Source organism: Mustelus asterias, chromosome 32 (genome assembly GCF_964213995.1).
Source record: "Mustelus asterias chromosome 32, sMusAst1.hap1.1, whole genome shotgun sequence".
In the NCBI taxonomy this organism is placed as follows: domain Eukaryota; kingdom Metazoa; phylum Chordata; class Chondrichthyes; order Carcharhiniformes; family Triakidae; genus Mustelus; species Mustelus asterias.
This window is the reverse complement of record NC_135832.1, coordinates 3,335-22,500: the sequence shown is the minus strand read 5'-3', so window position 1 is coordinate 22,500 and position 19,166 is coordinate 3,335. Positions and strand designations below refer to the sequence as shown.

At 52.5% G+C, this 19,166-nt stretch overlaps 1 protein-coding gene across 1 annotated transcript in view; it reads right to left on the bottom strand.

Moving 5' to 3' along the window:
• The window catches only part of LOC144481775 (syntaxin-4-like), a 19,336-nt gene extending 690 nt beyond the window's left edge, over positions 1-18,646 (bottom strand). The window contains exons 1-4 of the mRNA XM_078200916.1: positions 18,578-18,646; positions 13,082-13,219; positions 10,585-10,695; positions 8,336-8,466 (exon numbers count right to left, since the gene is read on the bottom strand). Of these exons, the coding sequence (XP_078057042.1) occupies positions 8,383-8,466; positions 10,585-10,695; positions 13,082-13,219; positions 18,578-18,625 (381 nt within the window). The 5' untranslated portion in view covers positions 18,626-18,646 and the 3' untranslated portion in view covers positions 8,336-8,382. The remainder of the gene's footprint in view (positions 1-8,335; positions 8,467-10,584; positions 10,696-13,081; positions 13,220-18,577) is intronic.
• Between the last annotated feature and the right edge of the window lie 520 nt (positions 18,647-19,166).

Below are 19,166 nucleotides of genomic sequence, written 5' to 3'. Positions count from 1 at the left end.
GGGCTAACTCAGAAGTAGGCCGGGAATGAAGCCTGGGCCTTTCCTGCGTGTGCACGGGAGGGTAGGAATCGGTCCCACAGTAGCTGCGAGATGGGCTAACTGAGGAGTAGGCCGGAAATGAAGCCTGGGCCTTTCCTGCGTGTGTGTGTCAGAGGGCTGAACCTGTCCCACACCGGGGGGCGAGATGGGCTAACTCAGAAGTAGGCCTGTAATGAAGCCTAGGCCATTCCTGTGCGGGTGTGTGGGAGGGCTGAATCAGTCCCACACCGGGCTGCAAGATGGGCTAACTCAGAAGTAGGCCGGAAATGAAGCCTAGGCCTTTCCTGCGTGGGTGTGTGGGAGGGCTAAATCAGTCCCACACCGGGGTGTGAGATGGGCTAACTGAGAAGTAGGCCTGTAATGAAGCCTAGGCCTTTCCTGCGTGGGTGTGTGGGAGGGCTGTATCAGTCCCACACCAGGGTGAGAGATGGGCTGACTGAGAACTCGGCCTGTAATGAAGCCTAGGCCTTTCCTGCGTGGGTGTGTGGACGGGTTGAATCAATCCCACACCAGGGAGCAAGATGGGCTAACTGAGAAGTAGGCTGGAAATGAAGCCTAGGCCTTTCCTGCGTGGGTGTGTAGGAGGGCTGAATCAGTCCCACACCAGGCTGCGAGATGGGCTAACTCAGAAGTAGGCCTGTAATGAAGCCTGGGCCTTTCCTGCGCGGGTGCAAAATGAGAAACATCTTCTCTACAAATCGTCTTGAGGATCCTGATCGGACCACCTCTCCAGGAGGAGACACAGACCAGCGATTGGAGATTGCCGGGTTGGTATGGGTTCCTGGCGGCTCTTGTAAAGATTGGCCCCGGTTAAAGGTTCCTGCACCCCCCTCTTGACCTCTCTCACGATCCCCTCAGGCGAACGGAGCCTCGTATACTAGGCCCTGGTTGTGTTGCCAAGTTGAGTTTGTGAAGTTGGAATGTCATGTTGATAAAGATGTAAAAAATTGTAAGTATTCAAGCGGGAAAAGAACATTGGGTTGTCCCATTAAAAACTGGCGTCAGTGTTTGGAGATTTAAGCTCGTCCAGAGTCCAATCTGAAATGTTTAGATCAAAAGGTCAAGCAATAGTCTTGACAAGACAACCCCGTTTTTTTTTAAATTTGGCGACCAAGAACCTATAAGATTTGAATTTGACGCTGCTGACAATGGCAGACCAATCCTATTGGAGGAAAACTGATAGGTCATCACAGGTATAGAAGAGGATGCAAGGGGGAAAAACAGTAGGGTAGCGACTGCCGCCTCTCAAGCCTCAAGGGGGAAAGAGAGCAGCTCTCAACTCCGCCAGCTACAGATGTGTGGGTGGCACAGCGGGTCAGCACTGCTGCCTCACAGGGACCCGGGTTCGATTCCCGGCTCGGGTCACTGTCTGTGCGGAGTCTGCACGTTCTCCCCGTGTCTGCGTGGGTTTCCTCCAGGTGCTCCGGTTTCCTCCCACAGTCTGAAAGACGTGCTGGTTAGGGTGGGGATTGGGCCGTGCTAAATTCTCCCTCAGTGTGACCCGAACAGGAGTGTGGCGACTGGGGGGATTCTCACATTAACTTCGTTGCAGTGTTAATGTAAGCCGACTTGTGACTAATAAATAAACTTTACTTTATATCTTAAGAGAACGCACCGTCTAACCAGAAAAAGGCACCAAATCAGTCAGAACTCAGACAGAGGAATCTTAATAGATAGAATAGAACAGTACAGCACAGAACAGGCCCTTCGGCCCACGATGTTGTGCCGAGCTTTATCTGAAACCAAGATCAAGCTATCCCACTCCCTATCATCCTGGTGTGCTCCATGTGCCTATCCAATAACCGCTTAAATGTTCCTAAAGTGTCTGACTCCACTATCACTGCAGGCAGTCCATTCCACACCCCAACAGAATCAACAGAGAAACTCCAAGGGATCCCAAAGGCCACAAAACCTGGTTGTATTTTATTCTGAGAGTGACAGAATTTTATTTTTTTTGGTTAATGAATAATCTTTGACTTTATTTGAGCCGCATTCCAGTCGAATCTTATTTTATTCAAGGTGTTATTTCACTGTCATTTGTCATTTATATTAATGATTTGGATGAGAATATAGGGGGCGTGGTTAGTAAGTTTGCAGATGACACCAAGATTGGTGGCATAGTGGACAGTGAAGAAAGTTATCTCCGATTGCAACGGGATCTTGATCAATTGGGCCAGTGGGCTGACGAATGGCAGATGGAGTTTAATTTAGACAAATGTGAGGTGATGCATTTTGGTAGATTGAACCAGGGCAGGACTTACTCAGTTAATGGTTGGGCGTTGGGGAGAGTTACAGAACAAAGAGATCGAGGGGTACATGTTCATAGCTCCTTGAAAGTGGAGTCACAGGTGGACAGAGTGGTGAAGAAGGCATTCGGCATGCTTGGTTTCATTGGTCAGAATACAGGAGTTGGGACGTCTTGTTGAAGTTGTACAAGACATTGGTGAGGCCACACTTGGAATACTGTGTACAGTTCTGGTCACCCTATTATAGAAAGGATATTGTTAAACTAGAAAGAGTGCAGAAAAGATTTACTAGGATGCTACCGGGACTTGATGGATTGAGTTATAAGGAGAGGCTGGATGGACTGGGACTTTTTTCTCTGGAGCGTAGGAGGCTGAGGGGCTGTTCTTATAGAGGTCTATAAAATAATGAGGGGCACAGATCAGCTAGATCGTCAATATCTTTTCCCAAAGGTAGGGGAGTCTAAAACTAGAGGGCATAGGTTTAAGGTGAGAGGGGAGAGATACAGAAGGGTCCAGAGGGGGCAATTTTTTCACACAGAGGGTGGTGAGTGTCTGGAACGAGCCGCCAGAGGCAGTAGTAGAAGTGGGTACAATTTGGTCTTTTGAAAAACATTTCATAGAATCCTACAGTGCAGAAAGACAGTAGGGGCGTCATGATCAAGGGTACAAGATTCTGAGGGACATAGACAGAGGGGATAGGGAGCAGCTGTTGCCCTTATAGAAACATAGAAGATAGGGGCAGGAGGAGGCCATTCGGCCCTTCGAGCCTGCTCCGCCATTCATTACGAGCAAGGCCGATTATCCAACTCAATAGCCTAATCCTGCTTTCCCCCCACAACCTTTGGTCCCGTTCGCCCCCAAGTGCTGTATCTTGAATACATTCAATGTTTTGGCATCAACTCGTTCAAAGAACAAAGAACAGTGCAGCACAGGAACAAGCCCTTCGGCACTCCAAGCCTGCACCGACCATGTTCACCTAGCTAAACCAACCGCCCTGTATCCCACCATTCCCCGCCTGTTCATGTATATATCCAGGTAAGTCTTAAATGTCGCTAACCTGACTTCCTCAACCACCTCACTTGGCAGCGCATCCCAGGCCCCCACCACCCTCTGTGTAAAAAAACGTCCCCCGCACATCCCCACTGAACCTTTCCCCCCTTATCTTGAACTTGTGCCCCCTTGTAGAACCATAGAAAATTACAGCTCAGAAACAGGCCTTTTGGCCCTTCTTGTCTGTGCCGAACCATTTTTTGCCTCGTCCCACTGACCTGCACTTGGACCATATCCCTCCACACCCCTCTCATCCATCAACACGTCCAAGTTTTTCTTAAATGTTAAAAGTGACCCCGCATTTACCACTTTATCCGGCAGCTCATTCCACACTCCCACCACTCTCTGCGTGAAGAAGCCCCCCCTAATATTCCCTTTAAACTTTTCCCCCCTCACCCTTAACCCATGCCCTCTGGTTTTTTTCTCCCCTAGCCTCAGCGGAAAAAGCCTGCTTGCATTCACTCTATCTATACCCATCAAAATCTTATACACCTCTATCAAATCTCCCCTCAATCTTCTACGCTCCAGGGAATAAAGTCCCAACCTATTCAATCTCTCTCTGTAACTCAGCTTCTCAAGTCCCGGCAACATCCTTGTGAACCTTCTCTGCACTCTTTCAACCTTATTTACATCCTTCCTGTAACTAGGTGACCAAAACTGTACACAATACTCCAAATTCGGCCTCACCAATGCCTTATATAACCTTACCATAACACTCCAACTTTTATACTCAAACTTTTATACTCAAACTTCCCCCTAACATCTCCCCTGTACCTACCCCCCAGCACCTTAAACCTGTGTCCTCTCGTAGCAGCCATTTCCACCCTGGGAAAAAGCCTCTGAGAGTCATCATTCCTGCCTTAGGGAAAAAGCTTCCAACTCGTCACCCTATCCACGCCCCTCACAATTTTATAATCTTCCATCAGGTCGCCCCCCCCCCCTCAGCCTCCCGTCTTTCCATGGAGAACAATCCCAGTTTATTCAATCTCTCCTCATAGCTAATACCCTCCACACCAGGCAACATCCTGGTAAACCTTTTCTGTAACTCTCTCCCCAGAGCCTCCACATCCTTCTGGTAGTGACATCAGGACGATGGACCAAGTGCTGGCAGGTGGGAATTAGTTGGGGAATCAGGCGTTCCCAATGGGTCAGTGCAAACTCGATGGGCCAAAGGACCCCTTCTGCGCTGTACGGTTTTATAAATAACGTTGACTGTTCTATTACATTGAGGTGGGTAAGAGATGGAAGAGGATTTTTTAATTATTGCAAGTTATTGGAAGGTGTGATAAGGGATAGGATCTACAAATATTTGGATAGACAGGGACTTATTAGGGAGAGTCAACATGGCTTTGTGCGTGGTAGGTCATGTTTGACCAATCTATTAGAGTTTTTCGAGGAGGTTACCAGGAAAGTGGATGAAGGGAAGGCGGTGGATGTTGTCTACCTGGATTTCAGCAAGGCCTTTGACAAGGTCCCTCATGGGAGGTTAGTTAGGAAGGTTCAGTCTCTAGGTATACATGGGGAGGTAGTAAATTGGATTCGACACTGGCTCAATGGAAGAAGCCAGAGAGTGGTTGTGGAGGATTGCTTCTCTGAGTGGAGGCCTGTGACTAGTGGTGTGCCGCAGGGATCGGTGTTGGGTCCATTGTTGTTTGTCATCTATATCAATGATCTGGATGATAATGTGGTCAATTGGATCAGCAAGTTTGCTGATGATACAAAGATTGGAGGTGTAGTGGACAGTGAGGAAGGTTTTCAAAGCTTGCAGAGGGATTTGGACCAGCTAGAAAAATGGGCTGAAAAATGGCAAATGGAATTTAACGCAGACAAGTGAGAGATATTGCACTTTGGAAGGACAAACCAAAGAAGAACGTACAGGGTAAATGGTAGGACTCTGAAGAGTGCAGTTGAACAGAGGGATCTGGGAATACAGGTACAGAATTCCCTAAAAGTGACGTCACAGGTGGATAGGGTCGTAAAGAGTGCCTTTGGTACATTGGCCTTTATAAATCGGAGTATCGAGTATAAAAGTTGGAGTGTTATGGTAAGGTTATATAAGGCATTGGTGAGGCCGAATTTGGAGTATTGTGTACAGTTTTGGTCACCTAGTTACAGGAAGGATGTAAATAAGGTTGAAAGAGTGCAGAGAAGGTTCACAAGGATGTTGCCGGGACTTGAGAAGCTGAGTTACAGAGAGAGATTGAATAGGTTGGGACTTTATTCCCTGGAGCGTAGAAGAATGAGGGGAGATTTGATAGAGGTGTATAAGATTTTGATGGGTATGGATAGAGTGAATGCAAGCAGGCTTTTTCCACTGAGGCTAGGGGAGAAAAAAACCAGAGGGCATGGGTTAAGGGTGAAAGGAGAAAAGTTTAAAGGGAATATTAGGGGGGGCTTCTTCACGCAGAGAGTGGTGGGAGTGTGGAATGAGCTGCCGGATAAAGTGGTAAATGCTTTTAACATTTAAGAAAAACTTGGACGGGTTCATGGATGAGAGGGGTGTGGAGGGATATGGTCCAAGTGCAGGTCAGTGGGACGAGGCAGAAAAATGGTTCGGCAGAGACAAGAAGGGCCAAAAGGCCTGTTTCTGAGCTGTAATTTTCTATGGTTCTATGGTTCTAATCCATAAACGAAAAATCTTTTTGTCCCTTCTGTAAGCTTAAGTGTAAAACCACAAGGAATGGTAAAGGGGAGGAGAGGGTGAATGGACTTCCAAGAATGAGTGAAAGGTCCCCATGCCAGTTTTAAAATGCCCCATGTAATCTTTTGAGTTATTATTGTCACATGTATTAACATACAGTGAAAAGTATTGTTTCTTGCGCGCTATACAGACAAAGCATACCGTTCATAGAGAAGGAAAGGAGAGGGTGCAGAATGTAGTGTTACAGTCACAGCTCGGGGTGTAGAGAAAGATCAACTTAATGCGAGGTAGGTCCATTCAAAAGTCTGACGGCAGCAGGGAAGAAGCTGTTCTTGAGTCGGTCGGTCCGTGACCTCAGACTTTTGTATCTTTTTCCCGATGGAAGAAGGTGGAAGAGAGAATGTCCGGGGTGTGTGGGGGGATCCTTGATTATGCCGGCTGCTTTTCCCCGAGGCAGCGGGAAGTGTAGACGGAGTCAATGGATGGGAGGCTGGTTTGAGTGAGGGACTGTTCTCCGTCTCTGTTAACTGTCCAATTCCGACAACCCTCATTCTATTCTCCTCACTGTCCTCAGCTGCTTAGGTCCCGAGTCTTAAATTCCCTCGCTAGAGCTCTCTACCACCTTCAAGGCATTCCATCCATACAAACCCAGTCTCTGACTAATCTTTTGTGTTGCCTGCCTTCGACACCAAGGTAGGTGGTGTTGTGGATAGTTTGGAGGGATGTCAGAAGTTGCAGCGAGACATAGATAGAATGCAAGACTGGGCGGAGAAGTGGCAGATGGACTTCAACCCGGATAAGTGTGTAGTGATCCATTTTGGCAGATCCAATGGGATGAAGCAGCAGTATAATATGAAGGGTACCATTCTTAGCAGTGTAGAGGATCAGAAGGACCTTGGGGTCCGGGTCCATAGGACTCTTAAATCGGCCTCGCAGGTGGAGGATGCGGTCAAGAAGGCGTACGGCGTACTGGCCTTCATTAATCGAGGGATTGAGTTTAGGAGTCGGGAGATAATGCTGCAGCTTTATAGGACCCTGGTTAGACCCCACTTGGAGTACTGCGCGCAGTTCTGGTCACCTCATTACAGGAAAGATGTTGAAGCCATTGAAAGGGTGCAGAGGAGATTTACAAGGATGTTGCCTGGATTGGGGGGCATGCCTTATGAGGATAGGTTGAGGGAGCTTGGTCTCTTCTCCCTGGAGAGACGAAGGATGAGAGGTGACCTGATAGAGGTTTACAAGATGTTGAGAGGTCTGGATAGGGTAGACTCTCAGAGGCTATTTCCAAGGGCTGAAATGGTTGCTACGAGAGGACACAGGTTTAAGGTGCTGGGGGGTAGGTACAGAGGAGATGTCAGGGGTAAGTTTTTCACTCAGAGGGTGGTGGGTGAGTGGAATCGGCTGACGGCGGTGGTGGTGGAGGCAAACTCGTTGGGGTCTTTTAAGAGACTTCTGGATGAGTACATGGGATTTAATGGGATTGAGGGCTATAGATAGGCCTAGAGGTAGGGATATGATCGGCGCAACTTGTGGGCCGAAGGGCCTGTTTGTGCTGTGGCTTTCTATGTTCTATATGGATATGGGATATGGTGTCAAACCAATAAGGAACCTCAAGACATTTTCCTGTGTTAAAAAGGGTACAGTAACTCAGTGGTTATGTTACATAGCCAATAATTCAGATAGGCTGGTTCAAGTTGCACTGTCTCAGCTGGGAAATTTAAATTCAATCAATTTAAAGCCAGGAATTAAAAACTAGAAACTACTGACTAGTCACATAACTAGCTTAGTGGTTAAAAAAAGGGTCGGCATGGACAACTTGGGCCGAAGGGCCTGTTTCCAAGCTGTTAACCTCTACCTTGCATCCTCAGACTGGTGATCCCCTGGTTCTAGACTCCCCCACCATCGGGAACATCCTCCCTGTATCTACCCTGTCCAGCCCTGTCAGAATTTTATAACTCTTCCCCTCATTCATCTGAACTCCAGCCTAAACAATCCTAACCCGGTCCAGCTCTCAAATCGAAGGAAATCGAGGGAAATAGGTGAGGGTGGGAGGTGTGTAGGGGGGCGGAATGTGAGGAAAAACTCTTTCACCCAGAGGGTGGTAAGGGTCTGGAACGATTGTCTGGGGGGGGCAGGCTCGGAGGGGAGAGGGGCTGAATGGCCTCCTCCTGCTTGGCATGCCTCCAACCTCCACCCCCCCGCCCCCCCGGAATATTCCAGGCAATCGGCCCTCCTTCGGGCCCCCGACGTCTTTCCGAAAATCAGGGAGAGGCCGGGGTCGGAGGGGAGATCCGCCGAGGCCAATGGTGTTCGCAAAACCCTGAGTAGGGGGGCCCAATATCCCTTGCTCGTGCAATACCTTGGGCTTCCACAAGGAGGCGAAGGTCAAAGGTCGAAGGCTGGGGGTCACGAGGTCAAAGCGACAGCCACGATGATAGCGATGAGGATGACCACCAGAACCGTCACGCAAATTATCACGCAAACTTTCTTCTGTAAGAGGGAGAGAGAAAGGGAGAGAGAGGGCAATGGGTCAGAGAGTTCCACCATCACATCATTAGCCCAAAATCCCAAGGTCTAAAGAGTAGACCTCTTCCCCAGCCCTTCCCCCACCACTCTCAACATCCTGGGGGTGACCAGTGAGCAGAAACTGAACGGGGACCCCAGCCGTATCAATACTGTGGCTCCCAGAACAGGGTCAGAGGCTGGGAATCCTGCGGAGAGTCACTCACCTCCTGACTCCCCCCCCCTTCCCAAAGCCTGTCCCACCATCCACAAGGACACAAGTCAGGAGTGTGATGGGACACTCTCCACTCGCCTGGATGGGTGCGGCTCCCGACAACACTGGAGAAGCTCCACACCATCCAGGACAAAGCAGCCCCACCTCCTCCCCCCCCCGCTCGATCGACACGCTAACCACAAACACTCACTCCCTCCACCACCCACGCACAGCGGCAGCCGTGTGAACCGTCTACAAGATGCCCCGCAGCGACTCGCCAAGGCTCCTTCCACAGCACCTTCCAAACCCACCACCTCCACCCACCCAGAAGGACATGGGAGGGAGCAGCAGACGCACGGGGAACACCCACCGCCTGCAGGTCCCCCCCGTCCGAGCTCCCCCCACACACCATCCCGACTTGGGAATATATCCCCCGTTCCTTCACTGTGGCTGGGGTCAAAAATCCTGGAGCTCCCTCACTAACAGCGGTGTGGGTGTACCTACACCACACACGGGGGACCGCAGCGGGTTCAAGATGGCGGCTTGCCCACTGCCCCCCCCCCCCCTCTGGAGTTGATCAGAGAGGCTCTGGAAGGTGAGTAGGCCGCACTCTGTGGGAGTTGGTCACAAAGGCTCCAGAAGGCGAGTAGGCCTCACTCTGTGTAAGTTGGTCACAGAGGCTCCGGAAGGCGAGTAGGCTGCACTCTGTGGGAGTTGGTCACAGAGGCTCCGGAAAGCGAGTAGGCCTCACTCTGTGGGAGTTGATCACAGAGGCTCCAGAAGGCGAGTAGGCCAAATTCTGCGGAGGTTGACCAGGGAGGCTCCGGAAGGCGAGTAGGCCGCATTCTGTGGGAGTTCACCAGGGAGGCTTTGGAACGTGAGTAGGCCACACTCTGTGCGAGTTGATCATGGAGGCTCCAGAAGGTGAGTAGGCCTCACTCTGTGGGAATTGATCACAGAGGCTCCAGAAGGCGAGTAGGCCAAATTCTGCGGAGGTTGACCAGGGAGGCTCCGGAAGGCGAGTAGGCCGCATTCTGTGGGAGTTCACCAGGGAGGCTTTGGAACGTGAGTAGGCCACACTCTGTGGGAGTTGATCATGGAGGCTCCAGAAGGCGAGTAGGCCGCATTCTGTGGGAGTTGACCAGGGAGGCTCCGGAAGGCAAGTAGGCCTCATTCTGCGGGAGTTGGTCATGGAGGCTCCAGAAGGCAAGTAGGCCTCACTCTGCGGGAGTTGGTCATGGAGGCTCCGGAAGGCAAGTAGGCCTCACTCTGCAGGAGTTGGTCATGGAGGCTCCGGAAGGCAAGTAGGCCTCACTCTGCGGGAGTTGGTCATGGAGGCTCCGGAAGGCAAGTAGGCCTCACTCTGCGGGAGTTGGTCATGGAGGCTCCGGAAGGCGAGTAGGCCAAATTCTGCGGAGGTTGACCAGGGAGGCTCCGGAAGGCGAGTAGGCCGCGTTCTGTGGAAGTTCACCAGGGAGGCTTTGGAACGTGAGTAGGCCACACTCTGTGGGAGTTGATCATGGAGGCTCCAGAAGGCGAGTAGGCCTCACTCTGTGAGAGTTGACCAGGCAGGCTCCAGAAGGCGAGTCGGCCGCATTCTGCAGGAGTTGGTCGTGGAGGCTCCGGAAGGCAAGTAGGCCTCACTCTGCGGGAGTTGGTCATGGAGACATCCCCAGCAGTCAACTGAGGCATGAAAAAGGGCGTACTCAGAGGACACAGCATACGCCCCACCAGCCCTCCCCCCCAGCAACCATTTTCCCGTCCCTGTCCATGCAGCTTCAGAACTTCCAAAGAATGCCAATCCTTGTATCTAAACATGGACGCCCACCACCCCAGGGCTTGTCTCACAACCGCCCCCCCCACCCCCTCTCCATTCCCCCGATCTTCCTGACCTTTCTCGCCTTCTTCTGACTGACCACGGCGGCAGCCATGTTGTCGGACGCCTTCACAACGTAGTTAACGGAATTGGAGACGTAGCTCTCGATATTGTTCACCAGTTCGCCCTGGAAAGGAAAAGCAACAGAAAACGCCGTGAGCTTAGAAAATGGCGACTAAGGATACGAGGAAGGAACAGACCATCTCCTGTGATGAGACGGGGGGGGGCAGGCTCCATCTCGGGCCCAGTCATCTGATCGCGCAACCAGTCAGCAGGCCTGCCCCACTGCACCGCGCCACCTGGGTACAACCGCCCCCCCTTTCCGCCCTCCAGGGGGAAAGACCCAGGCTTCACTTCATCCTGTCACCGATTGTCAATCCCACAATCCCCCACTGAACCGCCAATCTCCCGCCCTGCATCTCACTGGGCACAAAATGGCTGCCACACCCAGACAGAACAGAACAGAGTGAGCCGGTAAATAGCGAGGAGAAATGAATCATAAACCTCTCCAGGGCAGGAGGAGGCCATTCGGCCCATCGAGCCTGCACCGACCACAATCCCGCCCAGGCCCTATCCCCGTAACCCCATCTATTTACCCTGCTAGTCCCCCTGACACTAAGAGGCAATTTACCATGGCCAATCCACCTAACCCGCACACCTTTGGACACTAAGGGACAATTTAGCACGGCCAATCACCTAACCTGCACATCTTTGGACACTAAGGGACAATTTAGCATGGCCAATCACCTAACCTACACATCTTTGAACACTAAGGGGCAATTTAGCATGGTCAATCCACCTAACCTACACATCTTTGGACACTAAGGGACAATTTAGCATGGTCAATTCACCAACCTACCCACATTTGGACACTACGGGTCAATTTAGCATGGTCAATCCACCTAACCTGCACATCTTTGGACACGAAGGGACAATTTAGCATGGCCAATCACCTAACCTACACATCTTTGAACACTAAGGGGCAATTTAGCATGGCCAATCCACCTAACCTACACATCTTTGGACACTAAGGGACAATTTAGCATGGCCAATCCACCTAACCTAAACATCTTTGAACACTAAGGGACAATTTAGCATGGCCAATCCACCTAACCTACACATCTTTGGACACTAAGGGGCAATTTAGCATGGCCAATCCACCTAACCTGCACATCTTTGGACACTGAGGGACAATTTAGCATGGCCAATCCACCTAACCTGCACATCTTTGGACACTGAGGGACAATTTAGCATGGCCAATCCACCTAACCTGCACATCTTTGGACACTAAGGGACAATTTAGCATGGCCAATCCACCTCACCTACACATCTTTGGACACTAAGGGCAATTTAGCATGGCCAATCTACCCAACCTACACATCTTTGGACACTAAGGGGCAATTTAGCACGGCCAATCCACCTAACCTGCACATCTTTGGACACTAAGGGACAATTTAGCATGGCCAATCCACCGAACCTGCACATCTTTGGATACTTGTTTATATGTTTATAGAAAAAATATAAGATTATGAAGGGAATAGATAAGATAGAAGCAGGGAAGTTGTTTCCACTGGCGGGCGAAACGAGAACTAGGGGGCATGGCCTCAAAATAAGGGGAAGCAGATTTAGGACTGAGTTGAGGAGGAACTTCTTCACACAAAGGGTTGTGAATCTGTAGAATTCCCCGCCCAGTTGAGGCGACCTCGTTGAATGTTTTTAAGGCAAGGATAGATAGATTTTTGAACAGTAAAGGAATTAAGGGTTATGGTGAGCGGGAGGGTAAGTGGAGCTGAGTCCCCGAAAAGATCAGCCATGATCTTATTGAATGGCGGAGCGGGATCGAGGGGCCAAGATGGCCTACTCCTGCTCCTAGCTCTTATTTATTTAAATGGAGGGAGATTGGAAAATGTTCAGGTACAGAGGGACCCGGGTGTCCTAGTACACCAGTCGCTGAAAGTAAGCATGAAGGATCCCTTTGCCGATCAATTCTCTCAAGGGTTCTGCCATTTACTGTATACTTAACAAGGAAGTAGATGGATCCCTATCCTCTGAAGGTGCCAAGGGGTGTGGGAAGAGCGAGGGGAGTGCGATTGAGATAGAGGGAACAGCCACGATCATAGTGAATGGCGGAGCAGGCTCGAAGGGGCGAATGGCCTATTCCTGCTCCGTATTTCCCGAGTAAAATGGTACAGTGGGGCCTACCCTGGAAAAGGCCATCCTAACCCAACACACAACGACTCCAGTGTCCACTGGCTGTCGTTCCCAGATTTACTTCCGAGTTCACTCCCTCAGCGTTCCTGAGGGAGCTAGGCGGGACTGGCGGCCATTTTGCCTGGGGGAACCAGCGAGGCAGGGAGGGCCGGACTAGGCCACAAAGCCTGCCGCCAACTGGTCGTGTCGAAGCCACCAGGAAGCAAAGGGAATCGAGGCCTCAGTTGCTAGGCCTCAATGTGACAACACGGAGAGTGTCTCGCGGAGGATAGAATCCACTCGACTGAGGGACCAAAACTTGCCTGAGCTTCCACCTCCATCGCCAGGTAGGTAAACATCTCATGCAGCTCCACGATGCTGCGTTCCAGCCGTTTGATCTCAGTGTGCCGGCTCTCAATGTCGTCCAGAGCTTGTTTCGTCACCTGGGTCTCTCGCATCAGCTAAACAGACACAACAGTGCGTTAGATACACTGTCCTTTCCCCCTCTGGGACCGGGTGTCACAGTGCGTTAGATACACTGTCCTTTCCCCCTCTGGGACCGGGTGTCACAGTGCGTTAGATACACTGTCCTTTCCCCCTCTGGGACCGGGTGTCACAGTGCGTTAGATACACTGTCCTTTCCCCCTCTGGGACCGGGTGTCACAGTGCGTTAGATACACTGTCCTTTCCCCCTCTGGGACCAGGTGTCACAGTACGTTAGATACACTGTCCTTTCCCCCTCTGGGACCGGGTGTCACAGTGCGTTAGATACACTGTCCTTTCCCCCTCTGGGACCGGGTGTCACAGTGCGTTAGATACACTGTCCTTTCCCCCTCTGGGACCGGGTGTCACAGTGCGTTAGATACACTGTCCTTTCCCCCTCTGGGACCGGGTGTCACAGTGCGTTAAATACACTGTCCTTTCCCCCTCTGGGACCGGGTGTCACAGTGCGTTAGATACACTGTCCTTTCCCCCTCTGGGACCGGGTGGCACAGTGCGTTAGATACACTGTCCTTTCCCCCTCTGGGACCGGGTGTCACAGTGCGTTAGATACACTGTCCTTTCCCCCTCTGGGACCGGGTGGCACAGTGCGTTAGATACACTGTCCTTTCCCCCTCTGGGACCGGGTGTCACAGTGCGTTCGATACACTGTCCTTTCCCCCTCTGGGACCGGGTGTCACAGTGCGTTAGATACACTGTCCTTTCCCCCTCTGGGACCGGGTGTCACAGTGCGTTAGATACACTGTCCTTTCCCCCTCTGGGACCGGGTGTCACAGTGCGTTAGATACACTGTCCTTTCCCCCTCTGGGACCGGGTGTCACAGTGCGTTAGATACACTGTCCTTTCCCCCTCTGGGACCGGGTGTCACAGTGCGTTAGATACACTGTCCTTTCCCCCTCTGGGACCGGGTGTCACAGTGCGTTAGATACACTGTCCTTTCCCCCTCTGGGACCGGGTGTCACAGTGCGTTAGATACACTGTCCTTTCCCTCTCTGGGACCGGGTGTCACAGTGCGTTAGATACACTGTCCTTTCCCCCTCTGGGACCGGGTGTCACAGTGCGTTAGATACACTGTCCTTTCCCCCTCTGGGACCGGGTGTCACAGTGCGTTAGATACACTGTCCTTTCCCCCTCTGGGACCGGGTGTCACAGTGCGTTAGATACACTGTCCTTTCCCCCCTCTGGGACCGGGTGTCACAGTGCGTTAGATACACTGTCCTTTCCCCCTCTGGGACCGGGTGTCACAGTGCGTTAGATACACTGTCCTTTCCCCCTCTGGGACCGGGTGTCACAATGCGTTAGATACACTGTCCTTTCCCCCTCTGGGACCGGGTGTCACAGTGCGTTAGATACACTGTCCTTTCCCCCTCTGGGACCGGGTGTCACAGTGCGTTAGATACACTGTCCTTTCCCCCTCTGGGACCGGGTGTCACAATGCGTTAGATACACTGTCCTTTCCCCCTCTGGGACCGGGTGTCACAGTGCGTTAGATACACTGTCCTTTCCCCCTCTGGGACCGGGTGTCACAGTGCGTTAGATACACTGTCCTTCCCCCTCTGGGAACGGGTGTCACAGTGCATTAGATACACTGTCCTTTCCCCCTCTGGGACCGGGTGTCACAGTGCGTTAGATACACTGTCCTTTCCCCCTCTGGGACCGGGTGTCACAGTGCGTTAGATACACTGTCCTTTCCTCCTCTGGGACTGGGTGTCACAGTGCGTTAGATACATTGTCCTTTCGCCCTCTGGGACCGGGTGTCACAGTGCGTTCGATACACTGTCCTTTCCCCCTCTGGGACCGGGTGTCACAGTGCGTTCGATACACTGTCCTTTCCACCTCTGGGACCGGGTGTCCCAGTGCGTTAGATACACTGTCCTTTCCCCCTCTGGGACCGGGTGTCACAGTGCGTTAGATACACTGTCCTTTCCCCCTCTGGGACCGGGTGTCACAGTGCGTTAGATACACTGTCCTTTCCCCCTCTGGGACCGGGTGTCACAGTGCGTTAGATACACTGTCCTTTCCCCCTCTGGGACCGGGTGTCACAGTGCGTTAGATACACTGTCCTTTCCCCCTCTGGGACCGGGTGTCACAGTGCGTTAGATACACTGTCCTTTCCCCCTCTGGGACTGGGTGTCACAGTGCGTTAGATACACTGTCCTTTCCCCCTCTGGGACCGGGTGTCACAGTGCGTTAGATACACTGTCATTTCCCCCTCTGGGACCGGGTGTCACAGTGAGTTAGATACACTGTCCTTTCCCCCTCTGGGACCGGGTGTCACAGTGAGTTAGATACACTGTCCTTTCCCCCTCTGGGACCGGGTGTCACAGTGCGTTAGATACACTGTCCTTTCACCCTCTGGGACCGGGTGTCACAGTGCGTTAGATACACTGTCCTTTCCCCCTCTGGGACCGGGTGTCACAGTGCGTTAGATACACTGTCCTTTCCCCCTCTGGGACCGGGTGTCACAGTGCGTTAGATACACTGTCCTTTCCCCCTCTGGGACCGGGTGTCACAGTGCGTTAGATACACTGTCCTTTCCCCCTCTGGGACCGGGTGTCACAGTGCGTTAGACACACTGTCCTTTCCCCCTCTGGGACCGGGTGTCACAGTGCGTTAGATACACTGTCCTTTCCCCCTCTGGGACCGGGTGTCACAGTGCGTTAGATACACTGTCCTTTCCCCCTCTGGGACCGGGTGTCACAGTGCGTTAGATACACTGTCCTTTCCCCCTCTGGGACCGGGTGTCACAGTGCGTTAGATACACTGTCCTTTCCCCCTCTGGGACCGGGTGTCACAGTGCGTTAGATACACTGTCCTTTCCCCCTCTGGGACTGGGTGTCACAGTGCGTTAGATACACTGTCCTTTCCCCCTCTGGGACCGGGTGTCACAGTGCGTTAGATACACTGTCCTTTCCCCCTCTGGGACCGGGTGTCACAGTGCGTTAGATACACTGTCCTTTCCCCCTCTGGGACCGGGTGTCACAGTGCGTTAGATACACTGTCCTTTCCCCCTCTGGGACCGGGTGTCACAGTGCGTTAGATACACTGTCCTTTCCCCCTCTGGGACCGGGTGTCACAGTGCGTTAGATACACTGTCCTTTCACCCTCTGGGACTGGGTGTCACAGTGCGTTAGATACACTGTCCTTTCCCCCTCTGGGACCGGGTGTCACAGTGCGTTAGATACACTGTCCTTTCCCCCTCTGGGACCGGGTGTCACAGTGCGTTCGATACACTGTCCTTTCCCCCTCTGGGACCGGGTGTCACAGTGCGTTAGATACACTGTCCTTTCCCCCTCTGGGACCGGGTGTCACAGTGCGTTAGATACACTGTCCTTTCCCCCTCTGGGACCGGGTGTCACAGTGCGTTAGACACACTGTCCTTTCCCCCTCTGGGACCGGGTGTCACAGTGCGTTAGACACACTGTCCTTTCCCCCTCTGGGACCGGGTGTCACAGTGCGTTAGATACACTGTCCTTTCCCCCTCTGGGACCGGGTGTCACAGTGCGTTAGATACACTGTCCTTTCCCCCTCTGGGACCGGGTGTCACAGTGAGTTAGATACACTGTCCTTTCCCCCTCTGGGACCGGGTGTCACAGTGCGTTAGACACACTGTCCTTTCCCCCTCTGGGACCGGGTGTCACAGAGCGTTAGATACACTGTCCTTTCCCCCTCTGGGACCGGGTGTCACAGGGAGTTAGATACACTGTCCTTTCCCCCTCTGGGACCGGGTGTCACAGTGCGTTAGATACACTGTCCTTTCCCCCTCTGGGACCGGGTGTCACAGTGCGTTAGATACACTGTCCTTTCCCCCTCTGGGACCGGGTGTCACAGTGCGTTAGACACACTGTCCTTTCCCCCTCTGGGACCGGGTGTCACAGAGCGTTAGATACACTGTCCTTTCCCCCTCTGGGACCGGGTGTCACAGTGCGTTAGATACACTGTCCTTTCCCCCTCTGGGACCGGGTGTCACAGTGCGTTAGATACACTGTCCTTTCCCCCTCTGGGACCGGGTGTCACAGTGCGTTAGATACACTGTCCTTTCCCCCTCTGGGACCGGGTGTCACAGTGCGTTAGATACACTGTCCTTTCCCCCTCTGGGAACGGGTGTCACAGTGCGTTAGATACACTGTCATTTCCCCCTCTGGGACCGGGTGTCACAGTGCGTTAGATACACTGTCCTTTCCCCCTCTGGGACCGGGTGTCACAGTGCGTTAGATACACTGTCCTTTCCCCCTCTGGGACCGGGTGTCACAGTGCGTTAGACACACTGTCCTTTCCCCCTCTGGGACCGGGTGTCACAGTGCGTTAGATACACTGTCCTTTCCCCCTCTGGGACCGGGTGTCACAGTGCATTAGATACACTGTCCTTTCCCGCTCTGGGACCGGGTGTCACAGTGAGTTAGATACACTGTCCTTTCCCCCTATGGGACCGGGTGTCACAGTGCGTTAGATACACTGTCCTTTCCCCCTCTGGGACCGGGTGTCACAGTGCGTTAGATACACTGTCCTTTCCCCCTCTGGGACCGGGTGTCACAGTGAGTTAGATACACTGTCCTTTCCCCCTCTGGGACCGGGTGTCACAGTGCGTTAGACACACTGTCCTTTCCCCCTCTGGGACCGGGTGTCACAGAGCGTTAGATACACTGTCCTTTCCCCCTCTGGGACCGGGTGTCACAGTGAGTTAGATACACTGTCCTTTCCCCCTCTGGGACCGGGTGTCACAGTGCGTTAGATACACTGTCCTTTCCCCCTCTGGGACCGGGTGTCACAGTGCGTTAGATACACTGTCCTTTCCCCCTCTGGGACCGGGTGTCACAGTGCGTTAGATACACTGTCCTTTCCCCCTCTGGGACCGGGTGTCACAGTGAGTTAGATACACTGTCCTTTCCCCCTCTGGGACCGGGTGTCACAGTGAGTTAGATACACTGTCCTTTCCCCCTCTGGGACCGGGTGTCACAGTGCGTTAGACACACTGTCCTTTCCCCCTCTGGGACCGGGTGTCACAGAGCGTTAGATACACTGTCCTTTCCCCATCTGGGACCGGGTGTCACAGTGCGTTAGATACACTGTCCTTTCCCCCTCTGGGACCGGGTGTCACAGTGCGTTAGATACACTGTCCTTTCCCCCTCTGGGACCGGGTGTCACAGTGCGTTAGATACACTGTCCTTTCCCCCTCTGGGACCGGGTGTCACAGTGCGTTAGACACACTGTCCTTTCCCCCTCTGGGACCGGGTGTCACAGTGCGTTAGACACACTGTCCTTTCCCCCTCTGGGACCGGGTGTCACAGTGAGTTACGTTGTGATTTCAGTTCACTCACGTTCGCGGTGAACACCTCTTGCTGCCCACTTTCCAACATTTCCTCCATCTTGTCGTCAGAAAACTGCACCCCAGCTAAAACAGCGAGAGAGACACAGAGTGACAGAGTGAGGGAGCTGGATTAACATCAGTACAGATACAGTCAGTAACACAGGGTGCTGGGGGGAGAGGGGTTACTGAGTGACAGTGTGAGGGAGCTGGATTAACATCAGTACAGATACAGTCAGTAACACAGGGTGCTGGGGGGAGAGGGGTTACTGAGTGACAGTGTGAGGGAGCTGGATTAACATCAGTACAGATACAGTCAGTAACACAGGGTGCTGGGGGGAGAGGGGTTACTGAGTGACAGTGTGAGGGAGCTGGATTAACATCAGTACAGATACAGTCAGTAACACAGGGTGCTGGGGGGAGAGGGGTTACTGAGTGACAGTGTGAGGGAGCTGGATTAACATCAGTACAGATACAGTCAGTAACACAAGGTGCTGGGGGAGAGGGGTTACTGAGTGACAGTGTGAGGGAGCTGGATTAACATCAGTACAGATACAGTCAGTAACACAGGGTGCTGGGGGGTGAGGGGTTACTGAGTGACA